The 19,008-nt window shown below is 39.5% G+C and overlaps 1 protein-coding gene and 1 long non-coding RNA gene across 2 annotated transcripts in view; both read left to right on the plus strand.

The window, feature by feature from the left end:
- Positions 1-15,112, plus strand: part of LOC128658085 (calpain-8-like) — a 128,852-nt gene extending 113,740 nt beyond the window's left edge. The window contains exons 10-11 of the mRNA XM_053712539.1: positions 4,330-4,505; positions 15,065-15,112. Of these exons, the coding sequence (XP_053568514.1) occupies positions 4,330-4,505; positions 15,065-15,094 (206 nt within the window). The 3' untranslated portion in view covers positions 15,095-15,112. The remainder of the gene's footprint in view (positions 1-4,329; positions 4,506-15,064) is intronic.
- A 1,645-nt stretch (positions 15,113-16,757) lies between these two features.
- Positions 16,758-19,008, plus strand: part of LOC128658086 (uncharacterized) — a 64,494-nt gene continuing 62,243 nt past the window's right edge. The window contains exon 1 of the long non-coding RNA XR_008402131.1: positions 16,758-16,843. This is a non-coding gene — a long non-coding RNA (uncharacterized LOC128658086). The remainder of the gene's footprint in view (positions 16,844-19,008) is intronic.

Consider the following 19,008-nt stretch of genomic DNA (forward strand, 5'->3'; position numbering starts at 1 on the left):
CCCCCTCTAACTATTGACCGCAATCTTATGATAGCCAAAGTACCACACAACATATATATAAGTCCATTTGGGTGAAGGGGTTATATAAATCTTTGGGAGTGCAGCCAATGAGACCAAATAGTTACACAAAACAGGGGGTATTGGCGCACATCCACTTGCAAATAGTATTTGCGCACTTCCGCTCTGGGAAGAAGTGTCAGGATTAGTGTGGCTCTCCAGTGCGCTAGAAGTAAGTTTTAGAAGATTTAGATGTGATCAATAACCCTATTTCAGAACAGGCATAGATCTGATACCTAGATAATATCTCCCCAACTTTAAAACAGCTATTTGATGAATATTATATACAATCAAGAATTAAATCTTATTACTTTACTTCCTCTATAATAACCATATATTTTTTTTTATGTTTGAAAAAAGATCCAGAAAACTTGAACGTTTTGACCAATATCCCTTCTCAATAGCGATTATAAAATTTTAGCTAGTATTCTTGCTAAGAGAGTAAAATTAGTAATAGGTGTCCTGATACAAAATGATCAAACAGGTTTAATGCCCAATACAAACTCTATGGCAAATTTGAGAAAAATGTAATTGATCTTAGACTATTAGTGGTTAGTGATGTCGCTAATAGTTCCCGGGCGAATAGTTCCCGGCGAACATAGCATGTTCGCGTCCGCCGCGTACGGCGAACATATGCGATGTTCGGTCCGCCCCCTATTCTTTATCATTGAGTACATTTTTACCCTGTACCTCACAGTCAGAAGACACATTACTGCCAATCAGCAGCAGACCCTCCCACCCAGACCCTCCAACCTCCTGGACAGCATCCATTTTAGATTCATTTGGAAGCTGCATTCTTAGTGAGAGGAGGGACAGTGTAGCTGCTGCTGATTTAATAGGGAAATCGATAGCTAGGCTAGTGTATTCAGTGTCCACTACAGTCCTGAAGGACTCATCTGATCTCTGCTGTAAGGACAGCACCCCAAAAAGCCCTTTTAGGGCTAGAACATCAGTCTGCTTTTTTTTTTTTTTTTCCTGTGTAATCTAATTGTAGTTGCCTGCCTGCCAGCGTGTGTGTCAGGCTCACAGCGTATACTGTGCCCACTTGCCCAGTGCCACCACTCATATCTGGTGTAACAGTAGTGTACATTTAAAAAAAAAAACACTTTTTTGACTGTGAAATAATAGCAGACAGCTGCCAGTACCCAAGATGGCCACCAAAAAGGCAGATGGGAAGGGTTAGAGAGCTGTTTTGGGGGGGATCAGGGAGGTTGGGGGCTAAGGGGGGATGCTACACCACAGCATATGTAAATATGCTAAAAAAAATTACATTTTTTTAAAAACCTTTTATTTTAGTACTGGCAGACTTTCTGCCAGTACTTAAGATGGCGGGGACAATTGTGGGGTGGGGGAGGGAAGGGATCTGTTTGGGAGGGATCAGGGGGTCTGATGTGTCAGGTGGGAGGCTGAGCTCTATACTAAAGCTAAAATTAAGCCTGCAAGCTCCCTACAAACTACCTAATTAACCCATTCACTGCTAGCCATAATACACGTGTGATGCGCAGCAGCATTTAGCGGCCTTCTAATTACCAGAAAGCAATATATGTCTGCTATTTCTGAACAAAGGGGATCCCAGAGAAGCATTTACAACCATTTGTGCCATAATTGCACAAACCTAAAATTGTGAAAAATTAGTTTTTTTTTAAATTTGATCGCATTTGGCGGTGAAATGGTGGCATGAAATATACCAAAATGGGCCTAGCTCAATACTTTGGGTTGTCTACTACACTACACGTAAGCTAAAATTAACTCTACAAGCTCCCTACATGCTCCCTAATTAACCCCTTCACTGCTGGGCATAAAATACGTGTGGTGCGCAGTGGCATTTAGCAGCCTTCTAATTACCAAAAAGCAACGCCAAAGCCATATGTCTGCTATAATGGCATGTCTGGCACACAGTGTTGGGGCAAGGGTCCATCTGACCACTGATACCTGGTCTGCAAAGCATGGTCAGGGCAGGTATATCACCTACACTGCGCACTGTGAAGCGGGCGTAACCCTTACACTACCTGATCGATACAACATCATACCTGATGTTTTAAAGCACGTTATTCCAAACAATTTAGGAATGTTAGGTGATTTATGCCCTTTATGGATTAAAACCAGACTCTGCATCAACTATGTAATTTTCCATGGGAGTTTTGCCATGGATCCCCCTCCGGCATGTCACAGTCCAGGTGTTAGTCCCCTTGAAACAACTTTTCCATCACTATTGTGGCCAGAAAGAGTCCCTGTGGGTTTTAAAATTTGCCTGCCTATTAAAGTCTATGGCGGTTCGCCCGGTTCGCCGGTTCGTGAACAGTTGTGGAAGTTCGCCATTCGCGAACCCAAATGTTTATGTTCGCGACATCACTATTAGTGGTATAACCACAAAATTAAAATAGATTTGCCGATAATTTCAGTAGATGCTGAGAAAGCTTTCAATTCTATATCCTGGAATCTTTGGAAAAGTTCAGCTTCATGGGCTCCTTTTTAGAAGTCATCAAGTTAATATATAAGAATAATTTTATTTCGATTTAGTTTAATGGCAGACTTACTGAATATATAATCTTACAAAAAGGAACCAGACAGGGTTGTCCCATTTCACCTTATCTTTTTAATTAGCCATCCTCCTTAGAAAAGAATTAGATGGAATATCTATTGGTAATAAGCATCTGGTCTTATCACTACATGCAGGTGATCTGATTTGATGAGCAATACAAATAAGAATATTCCATGCCTAATGCAAATTCTCAAAGATTATGGCTCATTCACAGGATATAAAACAAATACAGTTAAAGGGACAGTCAACTCAAATATCTTTATTGTTTAAAAAGATAGATAATCCCTTTAGTACCCATTCCTCAGTTTTGCATAACCAACACAGTTATATTAATACACTTTTTACCTCTGTGGTTACCTTGCATTTAAGCCACTTCTGAAAGACCTGATCACATGACTTTTTATTTATTATCTATTGACTTGCATTTCATCAAATTCCAATGGGTGCAGTGTCTGCCACAACCCTGGATCCCTAATACAGCCAAATAATGCAAGCCTTGCATCCAGACCTGTCTGGGGTTAAAACGACAGTCTACACCAGAATTGTTATTGTTTAAAAAGATAGATAATCCCTTTATTACCCATACCCCAGTTTTGCATAACCAACACTGTTATATTAATACACTTTTAACCTCTGTGATTACCTTGTATCTAAGCCTCTGTAGACTGCCCCCTTATCTCAGTGCTTTTGACAGACATGCAGTTTAGTCAATCAGTGCAGACTCCTAAATAACTTCACGGGAGTGAGCACAATGTTATCTATATGACACACATGAACTAGTACTGTCTAACTGTGAAAACTTTCAAAAATGCTCTGAGCTAAGAGGCTGTTTTCAACAGTTTAGAAATCAGTTTGAGCCTAGCTAGGCTTAGCTTTTCAAAAATACCACCAAGGAAACAAAGCAAATTTAATGATAAAAGTCAATTGGAAAGTTGTTTAAAATTGCATGCCCTATCTGAATCATTAAAGTTTAATTTTGGCTAGACTGTTCCTTTAACTGCCTGGGACTCTGGGGACGGTGCATCTACCTGTGAGTGCTATTGAGCTCCCAGGGCTGTGCATGTTGCAGGGTAATAGGATGTGTAAACAGTCCAGTCTGAGAGTGCAGTCCCCTTCCATGTTTTTATTTATATATATATATATATATATATATATATATATAGAGAGAGAGAGAGAGAGAGAGAGAGAGAGAGAGAGAGAGAGAGAGAGAGAGGTATAGATATATATTGCACCAAAAAATCATCAGCTATATGTAAAAATATTTATTTAAGAATAAATAGAACATATTCAGTTATGTGAAGAACATTGGAACTTGAAATATTCATATTTTCATGTCGGGTTAGCGCAAATGAGAATATGCAATTGGGTTTGTGTGAGAGTGGGGTGTTTGTTTTTTCAACTTTTTTTTATCCATTAACTTCTATGGGGAAATACGTGAATGCACACGCAATCTGATTTTTGTGCTCGTCGGGTTACTGCTAGAGCGACAACAGTTTACTTTCACCAAATAACACGAACACAACCCGAGGAGCGCAAAAATCTTACTTCTAGCGCAATTAATGCTCAAGCGGGAGAGTTAATTTGCACTTCACTTGTAATCTGGTCCTTGTAAAACCGATTTTATAGTAAACTCTCCCTTTAAATGTCCGAAGCCATCTGTTTAATACTGACCGTCAATTGTATATGCTAAAAATAAACATAAACTTTTTTTCTTTTGTTTTTACATGAAGATACGTACTGCACCAACCCCCAGTTCAGGATAAGGTTGGAAGAGCCAGATGATGATCATGAAGGTTCTACAGAGCAGCCATGTTGTACTGTGATTGTTGGCATAATGCAAAAGAACCGCAGAAAGAACAAACCTACAGGAGAAAAACTACTGATAATTGGCTTCTATATTTATCGAGTTAGTATGATGAAATATTACTATTTATATATAGTTTTCTGACTGACTGCAGAAGAACCACCTTGTTATTTTGTATGAGAAGTATATCCCATTTAATGTGCTGTGGCTAATAGTGACAGATATAAATAAGAACCTTTAAGGGACAGTAAACACCTTGTAATTGTTGTGCTGCTATAGAATAACATATCGGCCAATGTTTTTTTAAACAAATTCTAGTCCTTTTTACTGCAATTCATTTTCAATAGTCAAATTCCATCCATGATTTACCTTATATGAATGAGCCAATCTGGGCTTTAGTCTGCAGACAACAAAGCTTGCCATGGTAATAAAGTTAGTATAAAGTGTATTTGGCAGTTATTATCAGTTAAAGCTATGTGCTATCAGCCAATCACAAAATGCATATTATATACTGTGCACATTAACACATGCTAAGTAGTAGCTGGAGCCTCAAAGCGTGCATATAAAAAGAATGGGCGCGATCCGATAAACGGCATAGTTTGCGACGCAAGCGAGGGAACCCGCGTCGCCCGCAGTTTCAGCTCGCAACTCGAGCTATCCAATATTTTGCGCCGTCAGTTGCTAAAGTGGCGTAAGTCTGACAAAGTAGCAATGTCCAGAAATCTGCGTAAGTACAGATTTTTGGAGTCGCCAGTGACTTGCGCCACTATATTAACCCTAAGTATATTATAGTTAATATAGTTATTACATTATATATATTAACTATATTAACCCTAAGTATATTATAGTTAATATAGTTATTACATTATATATATTAACTATATTAACCCTAATTATATTAGGGTTAATATAGTTAATATAGTTACTATAGTATTTATATTAACTATATTAACTCTATCTAACCCTAACACCCCTAACTAAATTCTTATTAAATTAATCTAATTCATATTATAAACTAAAATATTCCTATTTAAATCTAAATACTTACCTATAAATAAACCCTAAGATAGCTACAATATAATTAATAATTACATTGTAGCTATGTTAGGGTTTATATTTATTTTACAGGTAAATTGTTAATTATTTTAACTAGGTATAATAGCTATTAAATAGTTATTAACTATTTAATATCTACCTAGTTAAAATAATTACCCAATTACCTGTAAAATAAATCCTAACCTAAGTTACAAATACACCTACACTATCAATAAATTAAATAAACTACAAATATCTATCTAAAAATACAATTAAATAAACTAAACTAAATTACAAAAACAAACAAACACTAAATTACAAAAAAAAAAAAAAAAAGATTACAAGATTTTTAAGCTAATTACACCTATTCTAAGCCCCCTAATAAAATAATAAACCCCCAAAATAAAAAAATGCCCTACCCTATTCTAAATTAAACAAGTTCAAAGCTCTTTTACCTTACCAGCCCTTAAAAGGGTCCTTTGCGGGGCATGCCCCAAAGAAAACTGCTCTTTTGCCTGAAAAAAAACCACAACACCCCCCCCAACATTACAACCCACCACCCACATACCCCTATTCTAAACCCACCCAAACCCCCCTTAAAAAATCCTAACACTACCCCCCTGAAGATCTCCCTACCTTGTCTTCACCCAACCGGGCCGAACTCCTCATCCGATCCGGGCGATGTCTATCCAAGCGGCAAAGAAGAATTCTTCATCCCGGCGATGTCTTTCTCCAAGCGGCAAAGAAGAAGTCTTCATCCCGGCGATGTCTTTCTCCAAGCGGCAGCAAAGTCTTCTTCCATCCGGCAGCATCTTCCATCAAGCGGCATCTTCAATCTTCTTTCTTCGCTCCGCCGACGCGGAGTATCCATCCCGGCCGACGACTGAACAACGAATGAGGTACAGCCAATCGGATTGAACTTGAATCTGATTGGCTGATTCAATCAGCCGATCAAATTTTTCTACCTTAATTCCGATTGGCTGATAGAATCCTATCAGCCAATCGGAATTCGACGGACGCCATCTTGAATGACGTAATTTAAAGGTACCTCATTCGTCGTTCAGTCGTCGGCCGGGATGGATGCTCCGCGTCGGCGGAGCGAAGAAAGAAGATTGAAGATGCCGCTTGATGGAAGATGCTGCCGGATGGAAGAAGACTTTGCTGCCGCTTGGAGAAAGACATCGCCGGGATGAAGAATTCTTCTTTGCCGCTTGGAGAAAGACATGGCCGGGATGAAGAATTCTTCTTTGCTGCTTGGATAGACATCGCCCGGATCGGATGAGGAGTTCGGCCCGGTTGGGTGAAGACAAGGTAGGGAGATCTTCAGGGGGGTAGTGTTAGGTTTTTTTAAGGGGGGTTTGGGTGGGTTTAGAATAGGGGTATGTGGGTGGTGGGTTGTAATGTTGGGGGGGTATTGTATATTTATTGAAATGCAAAAGAGCTGAATTCTTTGGGGCATGCCCCGCAAAAGGCCCTTTTAAGGTCTGGTAAGGTAAAGAGCTTTGAACTTTTTTTAATTTAGAATAGGGCAGGGAATTTTTTTTATTTTGGGGGGCTTTATTATTTTATTAGGGGGCTTAGAATAGGTGTAATTAGCTTAAAATTGCTGTAATCTTTTTTATTTTTTGTAATTTAATGTTTGTTTTTTTTTTGTAATTTAGTTTAGTTTATTTAATTGTATTTTTAGATAGATATTTGTAGTTTATTTAATTTATTGATCGTGTAGGTGTATTTGTAACTTAGGTTAGGATTTATTTTACAGGTAATTGGGTAATTATTTTAACTAGGTAGCTATTAAATAGTTAATAACTATTTAATAGCTATTATACCTAGTTAAAATAATTAACAATTTACCTGTAAAATAAATATAAACCCTAACATAGCTACAATGTAATTATTAATTATATTGTAGCTATCTTAGGGTTTATTTTATAGGTAAGTATTTAGATTTAAATAGGAATATTTTAGTTTATAATATGAATTAGATTTATTTAATAAGAATTTAGTTAGGGTTAGATTGAGTTAATATAGTTAATATAAATACTATAGTTACTATATTAACTATATTAACCCTAATATAATTAGGGTTAATATAGTTAATATATATAATGTAATAACTATATTAACTATAATATACTTAGGGTTAATATAGATAATATAGCTGGCGGCGGGGTAGGTAGATTAAATTAGGGGTTGATAATTTTAATAGAGATGGCGGTGGTGTAAGGGGCTTACATTAGGGGTTAATACTATTAATATAGGTGGCGGCGGTGTAGGGAGGGCAGGTTATAGGGCAAAAGAGCTGTTTACTTTGGGGCGAAGCCCCGCAAAAGGCCCTTTTAAGGGCTGGTAATAGAGTTTATTACTTTAGGGGGATTAGATTAGGGGTTAATAATATTAATATAGCTGGCGGCGGTATAGGGGGATTAGATTAGGGGTTAATAATTTTTATATAGGTGGCGGCGGTGTAAGGGGTTCACATTAGGGGATAGATAAGGTAGATGGCGGCGGTTTTAGGGGTTCACAGTAGGGGGTTAGTTTATGTAGATGGCGGCGGGGTACGGGAGCGGCGGTTTAGAGGTTAATAACTTTATTAGGGATTGCGGCGGGGGATCGCGGTTGACAGGTAGATAGACATTGCGCATGCGTTAGGTGTTAGGTTTTATTTAGCAGATCGCGGGTGACAGCTAGATAGACATTGCGCATGCGTTAGGTCTTAGGTTTATTTTCTAGCTAGTTTAGGGAGTTACGGGGCTCAAATAGTCAGCGTAAGGCTTCTTACGGCTGCTTTTTGTGGCGAGGTAAAAATGGAGTAAGATTTCTCCATTTTCGCCACGTAAGTCCTTACGCTGTATATTGGATACCAAACTGCGCTGGTTTGGTATACCTGCCTATGGCCCAAAAAACTACGGGCGACGGCAGAAATATACGTGCGTAACTTCTAAGTTACGCTGTATATAGGATACCAAACCAGCGCAAATATTGGCGTCGCCGGCTTTTGCGGGCGACGATTTTTATCGGATCGACCCCCATGTACTGATTTTGATTATGGAAGTATGTTGGAAAGTTGTTTGTAATTTGCATGCTTTATCTAAATCATGAAACTGTCATTTTGGCTTTAGTGGCCCTTTAAGACCCTACACTCATCAACCAACCATCTTGTAGAATGTTGAAAGGTTCGGGTACTAAATCCTGCAAAGGAACTCCAGTCTCTCTGACGTGCAATGGAAAATTGCTAACATTTGTTAATCATAAAAGGGACGTGAAACACAATTTTTTTTCTTTCATTATTCAGATAGAGCATGCAATTTTAAGCAACTTTCTAATTTACTCCTATTTATCCATTTTCTTCATTCTCTTGGTATCTTTATTTGAAAAGCATGAATGTAAGCTTAGGTGCAAGCCTATTTTGGTTCAGCACCTGGGTAACGCTTGCTGATTGGTGGCTAAAACAACACTAGTTCCTCTAGCCGTGCACTCAAAAGTGCAGATGTATTTCTTCTAATTTAGAAAAAGTTTTGAGTTCATTGATATTAATACAATGCATGCACAAACGGAATATTTATTTATATAAATATGAGGCACATATGAAAAATGTTTATACAGCTAATACAGCACTCACTTAGCACCACTGTGATAGAGCATTCTAAACTAATTAATACGATTATCTGCCATGTGCATCACGTGATTGCTGTGCCTGTGAGCAACGTGCATTACAACATGGCAGCATACATAGCAGCATTAAGCTCAGTATCACCATTCTGTTTAACAACACTCTTGTTAAATACAATGGGGGTAAGCTGCACAGACTGCCAAAAAATCCCTGACCTTCTAAGTCGTCAAGCACCGGCCCTCCCACGTTACTTATCTTATTTTACAAACACACAAATAATAAATAAGCCGAGACATAACTTTGGTATAAAATTGGCCGCAGCCCCTTTATTAAATATAAATCTTTAAATAACTTATAAATAACACTTATATAAATAATCATCACTACATTGTGATTAATAACTTTGTCATCAAATTTCATTATATCATAACTGTACCATCAAGTGGTGCTAGTTCCCTTACTGGTAACATGGCCGTCATTCCACTGGACCCAACTAATTCATTGCTGAGCCCGTCAAAATCGTATTTCCATTTTTCCCTAGGGGACCCCATGCCCCTATAAATATATACCACGTGCACTCCCACCCCATTGAGAGGCAATTGGTAAACACACCACTCACTTGTCCATATTCCTTTTTCTACTGTGAAGGAACTAGCACCCCCGCCAATAACTGGCCTGATTCATCAGCCCAGTCCCACCACACCCACCAGTTCTTTTAGAACTTCCTTCAAATCTAACAGAAACAGCTGCAAGCCAAACTCATTAAGGTAAACTCCATCCTTCAGATAAAACACCCCTTGACCGACTTCATCCAAATCTGGGTGACGTGTTACAGTACCCCCAACCCGCCTGATAAATGAACCAATCAACTTATTAACTTTCCTCCTGCTCCATTCCAACATAAAAGTCCATGCCGCTCTTCAAACCATTCTCGGCAGAATATTAGACCAAACAATCCTAATTGTCGGATACAGGTCCTTTATCCTTCCCAGATCTCTCTTGATTCTACTCATCAACACCCTCTGTGACATAAAGCCTAAATCGTTCCCACCCGCATGTACAATCAATATGTCCGGAGGGGGAAATTGTTTACAATAGTCAACAAACATTGGTAACACTCCACCCCATTGATGTCCCCACACTCCAAACCATTTTACCACCCAGAGATCTGGGGGGCATCCCAACTGAAGGCCGTCTACTCTCTTCCTTGCCTCATTCCTGGCCCAATAGACGTAGGAATGCCCTATCACCCAAATGGTCTTCCTTCCTAAAAGAAACAAGACAGACAACAAAGCATCATTCACTCACAACCTTAATTCCGGGCGAATGTAAACATGAAATCTTTTAGAACCCCACCTCCCAATGTTTTTAACCAATTTCTCATCCAGCCCTAACCCTGAAGCTTCAGTAGCTGCCCCAATGCGAAATGAATGAGAACCAAATTCAGCGGGATTCAAACCCAAACGTATTAAAACTTTATGTAAAATCGCCCTGAACTGGAATTGAGACAAAAAGGATCCATCCCCATGCATCAACAACGGGCCACCAAGCCGAGGCCGTATACTTAGGAATTGTTGCAAACATCGGCAACATCCCCAAAAAACGGTGAATGATGCCCACCATGTCACAAATCTTGTCCAGCAGAAGCCGACACTCCATTCTCTCAGAATTAATGGTAATTCCAAGGAAATTGAGGGCCGTAACAGGTCCTTCAGATTTTTCTTTGGCAATCGGAGCTCTAAAATCATTGGCCACTCGGTAACAAGTATCCGTCAATTGGACACACACATCCGTTCCTGCCAGGCCCATGAACAAGAAATCGTCAAGGTAGTGAACTACTGATGTGTACCCCGACTGGGCCCTGATCACCCATTCCAAAAAGGTGCTAAAAACCTCAAAGAGTGAACACGAGATGGAACACCCCATCGGGAGGCAGAGGTCCACATAAAAAGAATCACTGAATCGACATCCCAATAAATAGTGAGATGTAGGTTGAACAGGCAACAACCGGAAAGCAGCCTCAATATCAATTTTAGCTAGGCATGTCTTGTGCCCCGCATCTTTTATGAGTTTGGTGGCCAAATCAAACGAAGAGTAAGACACCGATGCAAGTTCCTCCGGAATGCCATCATTCACCGAAACCCCTATTGGAAACGACAGATGGTGGATCATGCGGAACTTGCCAGGGTCTTTTTTAGGGACCATTTCCGAGGGGGGAAATATGCAAGTTAGGGATAAGAGGTTCCTTGAAAGGAGCCGCCATTCTACCCAATGCCACTTCCTTGTCAAGTTTTGCCTGGACAACCCCTGGCCACTCCCTAGCCGATTTTAAATTACCCTTAAAATGAGCCACCCCTTTATTAGATGGAATCCTGAAACCAAACTCAAAACCATGCCACAATAATAAAGCTTTCTCCCTACACCCTTTTCTTTTAGCATATTGGGCGAGCCACCGCTCCATCGCGCTTACCCTCACCGGGGTTGCCCTCCTTTTCAGGCAACTCAGAGTTCCCTCCGGCCTTACCTTTTCGGAAGCACCTAGAGAAGGCATGGGCCCCCCCGCACCCCGAGCACTCATGCCGGAATTTGTACGAGGCTCCCCATTTGCACACTTTTTCATTGTAGGCAAAACAAATTCCTTTTTTAATGCTTGCCGACAATCCCCCTTGAAGTTGACTGCCGGCTCCAGCTGGAAAGGGCTGTGCATTCTGGAGGGGGGTCATGATTTTGAGCCACAACCCCATGTCCCTATCATCCCAGCGCATGTCCGGTTTTACCGATAGTCGCTGCCGGAATTGTTCATCATAGGCCCACCAGGCTATCCCTCCGTATGTCCGTTGCGCAGCAGCAATCTCATCTAAATAGCAAAAGAGCGCTGCACCCTGGTCAGGGAACTTGCCCGCCAACACACTCGCATAGATGACGAACGCCTGAAACCAATTACTGAAGGTTTTTGGTAACTTTGTGTAACGTTTCTCCGCTCCTCCTCTTTTATAGCCAAATCCTTCTTAGAATCCTCAGAGATTTCAAAGGATTGATCTAAGGGTAACAGGGAAACCAACTCGATGAACTCTTTTTTGTATATCTTTCCGCTAATCTCTGCCATCAAGTGCATGCCCAAAGGGCCAATGGAGCAAAGGCAGGATCGCACCAACGTGGTATCCGCTATTTTAATTTCCGAATCCCAGAGTACTTTAACAGTGGGACACCCTGTGGCAACTGATGGTACCCCAGGGGTCTTATCCCCCATCACAATAACCTCCTTTGGACTTTGAGTCAAAGGCAATTCCCCAGACCCTGCCCCCTTCAAAGAAGCGGCAGGGAGAACCCAAGCACTAGCAATTAAAGGAGGCCCCCTTTTTTTGGCCCCTTCAATCTTAGCCAACATTTCCCGTAACCCAGCTACTATTTTTCTTGACACAGAATCCCCCACACATTCAGACACACTCCTTTGACTACTAGAACCTGCAGCAACCCCTGCACACCCACTCTCACCTGTCCATGCTTCTCCATCCTGCCTGGGCTGAACCAATCAGGCCTCAGCCGTTGTGCTCGGCATACTCAGAAACCCCCCACTACTGGGTTCCGTATGTATCCCTTGTTGTCTTTTGAGTGTGTGATCCTGTAATAAAGAAAATTGAGACAAAACCCCTACCCCTGCAGACCCAACAACATTTTTATTTGCAACAGACGGCCGTAACCCTTCCCCGTCCCTTCTTAGGTGCTGACCCACCCACACCCAGCATCCCTACATCCTCTGATGCATACTTTCTACGTTGCCTGCCCCTTGCAGCCTGCCCACCTCTACTTGGCCTCACTGGCCATCCCTTATTACTGAAATCTTCCTTCTGACAATGCAAATGGCTCCCCTCACCCCTAAATTGCTGGCCTAGACCAAAGTATCTGGCCATACTCACCGCCCTCAAGGCCGCCCCTTCTGTACATTCATCCTGCTGAACTCCGTCCTCCATGTCCAACCTTATGGTTTCTGTCCATGACTCCTGCAGGCCAGAGGATTCACCCACTTGGCCGTCCGTTCTCCAATTACTCAGGCCACTTGAAATAAGGGACTGTGTCCCCACTCTTCTGTCATCTGCAATACAGTGTCCCAAAAGTGAAGGATTAACTGAAACACCCTTATCACCCTGGGACCGCAATTACCCAACCACCCTAGAATTCCCAAAAATCGTGGCCTTGGATATATGGGACTGACCCTTCTAATATACTTCCCAGCTGACCCTGGGGCCTAATTTGAATGGGAGAAGGGGGGTGCATCTCCTCCTCAGAGGATTCTAACCCCAAGGACAAATCGCCTAATTCCTCCCAATCATCATCCCCATTACCCGTGACCATGGGTGACAACCTTCCCCTTCTTCACCTAAATAGGGGGGAACCTGAGAAAACCATTCCATCCTCCATGCCCACAAAACCCCTTAACTGCAGTTCCCCACTCGAGACCACCCTAACCTGAGGGCCTAACTGCTCCCTGGGGACCCTGACCCCTGATGAAGAAACCGGCTGTGTATACGGCAAAGTAGGGGCCTCACACACTGTCTCAGGCCCAACCGGGCCGTCACCTAAGTCCTGCCTCAGTTGAACACTGTATTGAAGTTCAGCACTTTCAGGCCCCAACAGACCATGTTCTAGCCTCTTACCTGTCGTCAAACTCTTACCAACTGACTTCAGTAAGGGTCTCTGCTCCTGCGCTATGCTGCTCTGCCGTTGGGACAAGACAGGGACCTCCGCAATCTCCTTCAGAGCAGAAGTCGGCTTCTTTGAATTCCGTTGCCAGGAGGGACTCACACTGCGGCGCCTTCTTCCCCCAGCACTCCCGGCTTCATCCGGACTCAATCTGACAGGAGGCCTTGACCTGCAATTGCGAAATGGATGTGAACCTGACTCCACCTGTTCTCTCACATCCTCTTCACCCCCATCCAGCAACAACCGGAGCCTGATTTCAAGCCAAGCCAGACCTCGGGATTCAGCTGTCTCTTTAGGTTGAGCCATCATATCTTCTAGTGATGCCATCCTCCAGCTGAGCGGGAAAGGGCTGTAATCACCAGAGAAAAATTCTGTCAAGTAATTTCCCGCTTCTTTCCCGCTCGGCCCCTTAAGCCTGCCTTCTAAAAACTCCTCCCCCCTCCACTAGACCTAACAACCAATCCTGGGCCTCTTCCTCCCCAGGTCAAAAGTCCCCTCCCCTAGATTACGCAAGTTCCGGGGGGAATTCCTTTATTACTAGATTTGTAGTAGATTTATGGACTGACAGCAGAAGTTAGTTTGCAGAATCTGCATCAGGTGTTTAGTGTCCCTTTAAGGATTTTTTAAATTGTACACTCTTTGAATTATGAAAGATTTTCACTTCCATGTCCCTTTAAACCTCAGCATTTTACACTAAAATGTCTCTTTATCCCTTTAAAGGGACAGTCTGCTCAAAATTAAGCTTTCCTTTCATGATTTAGATAGGGCAGGCAATTTTAAACAACTTCCAATTTACTTTTATCATCAAATTTCTTTTGTTCTCTTGGTAGTCTTTGTTGAAAGCTAAACCTAGGTAGGCTCATATATTAATTTCTAAGCCCTTGAAGGCTGCCTCTTACCTCAATGCATTTTGACAGTTTTTTACAGCTAAACAGCGCTAGTTCATATGTGCCATATAGAAAACATTGTGCTCACTCCCGTGAAGTTATTTATTAGTCAGTACTGATTGGCTAAAATGCAAGTCTGTGAAAAGAACTGAAATAAGAGGGCAGTGTGCAGAGGCTCAGATATAAGATAATCACAGAGGTAAAAAGTAAATTAATATAACCGTGTTGGTTTTGCAAAACTGGGGAATGGGTAATAAAAGGGATTATCTATTTTTTTAAACAATAACAATTATGAAGTAGACTGTCCCAGTAAACTTCATAAACTAGTTTGATTTATTTGTGATTTTTTTTTCTACACCTGATATATTAAAACTTCTATACTTGTAATCATATTCTTAATACTTTTTTTGTTGCTTTCTCTACAGATCTCTGAACAGGTACGTTGTTGCTGTTAACCTGCAGATAGAAACTGCTACGGTCTTTGGAAAAATAAATTCTTTACCCAGCTGCAAACAGCTCTGAGGAAAATATGTTTTAATAGACATATAGGACAAGATATATTATGAGGTGAATTCCACGATCAGTTGCAGGATCGCTCAATTGAGCCTGCAACTGAAATTTATGAAGGAGCTGCTTCGTAAACCCTTTCCGCCAAACTGGAGTTTGTGGATGAAAATCACCTCAAATTAATTTGATAGGGGTAATTGACAAGCCCTACTTTCACGCAATCGGTTGCGTGTGGGTAGGGGGGCAGTATTGCACGAGTGTTCCCTTGTGCAATGATAAATATGGAGAACACATTCGCCCCACAATTTGCGATAAGATGTGGACAGGCTCACAACGTGTGAATTCTGTCCACTCGCAAATTGATAAATCTTGTCCTTAGAATATGTTGTTGTTATTAAACTATATTTAATAAAGTCACAGTATCTGGACAATAAATCAAATTCTACTCAAAAACACAGGGAAAAGGGGCTAAAACGTCAAATAAATGTAAAAGTATTTATGCCTCAGTTCTTATTCATTGTTTTGGGAAAGACCTGTGTGCAAAATAAGGGCTAGATAACAAGTGGCGCACTAACTTGAGTGCAAGCGATATTGCGTTTCGGTGTACATTTGAAAAAGCATGCATATTACAAGTTGAAAGTAAAAGCAAATGCAAGAACGAATACACATTTTACACTCATCGGTTAGCACGACTGAAACCCTCGCTTAAAGGATTACTTTCTGCTATAATTTTCAAGCTAAACAACTAACATATTAAAGTTAATAAACATTAATTAAAACCTACTGACCTATATTTTCTCCAAAACTAAGTTTTATAACGTTCTAAAAGTTATATCTTTTATTCGCCGATGATGTCACGTTATCCTGCCCACTATTTTCAGCACTGAGTGTTCAAAATACTTAAACCAATAACTTTGTGTTTAAAGCGCCATTTTGAAACCTAGGTATTGTAAACGGATTGGTACAGAGCAAAGGATACCCACGGAGTGGGTTTGGAAAACAATTAAATTTGCAGACAAGATTTCTGATATACGGTAGAGATATGTTAATGAAATGCTATTGATAAAAAGCGTATTTGGGGTAGTTAGTTAGTAACAGGCATAGAAAATATTTACTTACAGTGGCCCTTTAAAGGGTAGTGCATTATAAAAAAAATGCACTAAACACAACATAAATGCATAGTAAATTACAGTTAAAGTCATATAAACACTATCTGATGAAAATTATTCATATAAATATAAAAAAAGTTATGATGATTAAAAGGTATATGGTATATGACAAGGTGTTTGACTGCAAAGGGCTATATTGTATATATAGACATACATATACATGTCTAAATATGTGTGTGTGTGTTTATATATACAGTATATATATGTGTACATATATACAGTATATATAGATGTGTGTACAGATGTATTTAAAGTGAATGTAAAGTTTAATGAGAAAGTACCCGGTTTTTAAAAATACTCTTAAAAACAAGAGCACCTTAATTAATTAAACTTTACATTTAAGCAACTTTTTAAAAATACTTACCTTTTTCTTAATGACAGCAGACCAGCGATCTTCCTCCCACAGCTCCTGCTGTACTTAGCACAGCAATGATGAAACCGGCTTCCTCCAATCATTGCGTGCACCCCAAGGCGTCCAGAGATATGTACAGCAGGAGCTGCGAGCAGTCTGCTTTCCATAAAGTAAAGGTGTGTATACCTATACCTGTATATCTATTCCTATAGAGATATAGGTATGGATATCTTTTACATTAACATTATCTGATATATGTAGAAATATATATTTAATAATATAAATTAAATTTATTTCTATGTGAATAACCTAGGTATGTAAAATATGTGTATCGCGCTTCGCGTTTTGCAATTTAGGTCTAATGCAATGTCGGGTTATATATTTTTTACAGTATGTATCATAATTTTAATAATTATTAATATTTTTTATATTCTTTATTTAATATTTTGAGAATGTGATCTTGATGCGCATTATGCATATTTTACATTCCTATGCTCTTCACATTGAAATAAAATGTATTTTTTATTATTAAATATATATATATATATATATATATACATACTATATATATCTGATCATATTAATGTACAATAGCTATCTATACCTATATATCTATAGATATATAATTAGGGACAGATATAAACAAGCACCCACACATATCAGCCAATCAGAGGGCAGCATGCAGGAGTTTCAGGGTTCTGAATTTCACAGAATTTGCTTCTCTTGGGAAGTGGAATTTATATCATTTTAAATTACATGAAAAGCAGGCAAAATATATAGGGCCAGATCAGAACTGGAGCGGTATTTTGCGTTTCTGCAATAGCAAAAACTCCACTAGAATAAAGATGTTGCGCTGGCATTTCAATTTGAAAATAAACTCTAGCGTTAGCCCGACTAGCGCAAAAATCAATAGAGAAAAAAAAAGTGTAAAAAAACACCCCACTCTCACGCAAACACCATCACATATTCTCATTAGTGCTAACCCGACATGAAAATATGAATATTTCATATTCCAATGTTATTTATGTAACAGAATATGTTCTATTTATTCATAAATAAATATTTCTACATATATCTGATGTTTTATTTAAACATATATATATTTATACCTATATATATATATATATATATATATATATATATATATATATATATATATATAATTTTATATAGGTATGGATATATACAGACCAGCTCTAAAATTGCGGTAATGATTCTTGCTTAAATTGTGATTGCACTTAACTTTTTTTTTTTTTTAAAAAAACCTTTATTGAAATTACATAATCAATACAAACAATAAAAGGCAACTTCCATTACAACAAGTCTCCATTGTTTTATAAATGTGAGACCTGCTTTCTTTTTACAAAAGAGAGTTCGGTTGTAAATTAAATAAATCTTTTTAAAAGTGAATTTAAACTACATAAGATATACAGTAAGAAGGCATGGTTCTTGCAGGAATTAACTTGGATTTTATTTATTAGAGTGTATGTATGGATAGTTAATTGACTTGGGGAAATGGGTGATTCTTCAGTTCTCTTGGTGTTGTGTAATATATATTTTTCGAACTCTAGGGAGCTGACGGAAGGTTATGATTTGTAGGTGGGTTGGGTTTCTGGTTAAGATATTCTTCCTAAAGGAAGTAGATTGAATGGTAATCATCAATTTGTTTAATGCATATATAATGGTATTTTTCTAGTTGGAGGCATAAGGAGGTAATTTCCTTCTAGGTAGAGATTGATGGAAGATTTCTTGATTTCCAATTTTTTGGTATCAGCCTTTTTACTGAGTTTACCATGATAGTTAGTAGTGCTAATTTTAGTTTACATTTTATTGGGGTGAATTTGTTGAAAAGGAAAAAACAGATATTTAGTTCAAGGATTGTAGATAAAATTCTGTTTTGATAGCTTCCCAGTATGCTTGAGCAGTAAGGCATGTCCACCAGATGTGCGTAGGAGTGCCATCTGCCCCACAGCCTCTCCAGCACTCTGGTGAGAGCACAGGGAGGATGGCATGCAGTCGATATGGAGTATAGTACCACCTATATAAAAATTTGACATTCATTTTCATAACTTATATGGAAGATGAGAATTTGGTCATGGAGGTAAAGATTTTTAGCCATTCTTTATGAGTTAGGGTGGTGCCAATTTCTCTCTCCCATTTCATTGTGAGTGATGGGAGAGATGCTTTGTATGTTTACATGAGTAGTTGATGTGCGAAAGATAGGAGGACTTTATTTAAAGTGTCGTTGATGCAAATGCTTTCAAAGCTGGTTAGGTTATGGGAGATTAGGGTTTTTTGGGGGTGTTTTAAAAGGAAATCCGAGATTTGCTGGTATCTGAAC

Source organism: Bombina bombina, chromosome 4 (genome assembly GCF_027579735.1).
Source record: "Bombina bombina isolate aBomBom1 chromosome 4, aBomBom1.pri, whole genome shotgun sequence".
Taxonomy (NCBI): Eukaryota; Metazoa; Chordata; class Amphibia; order Anura; family Bombinatoridae; genus Bombina; species Bombina bombina.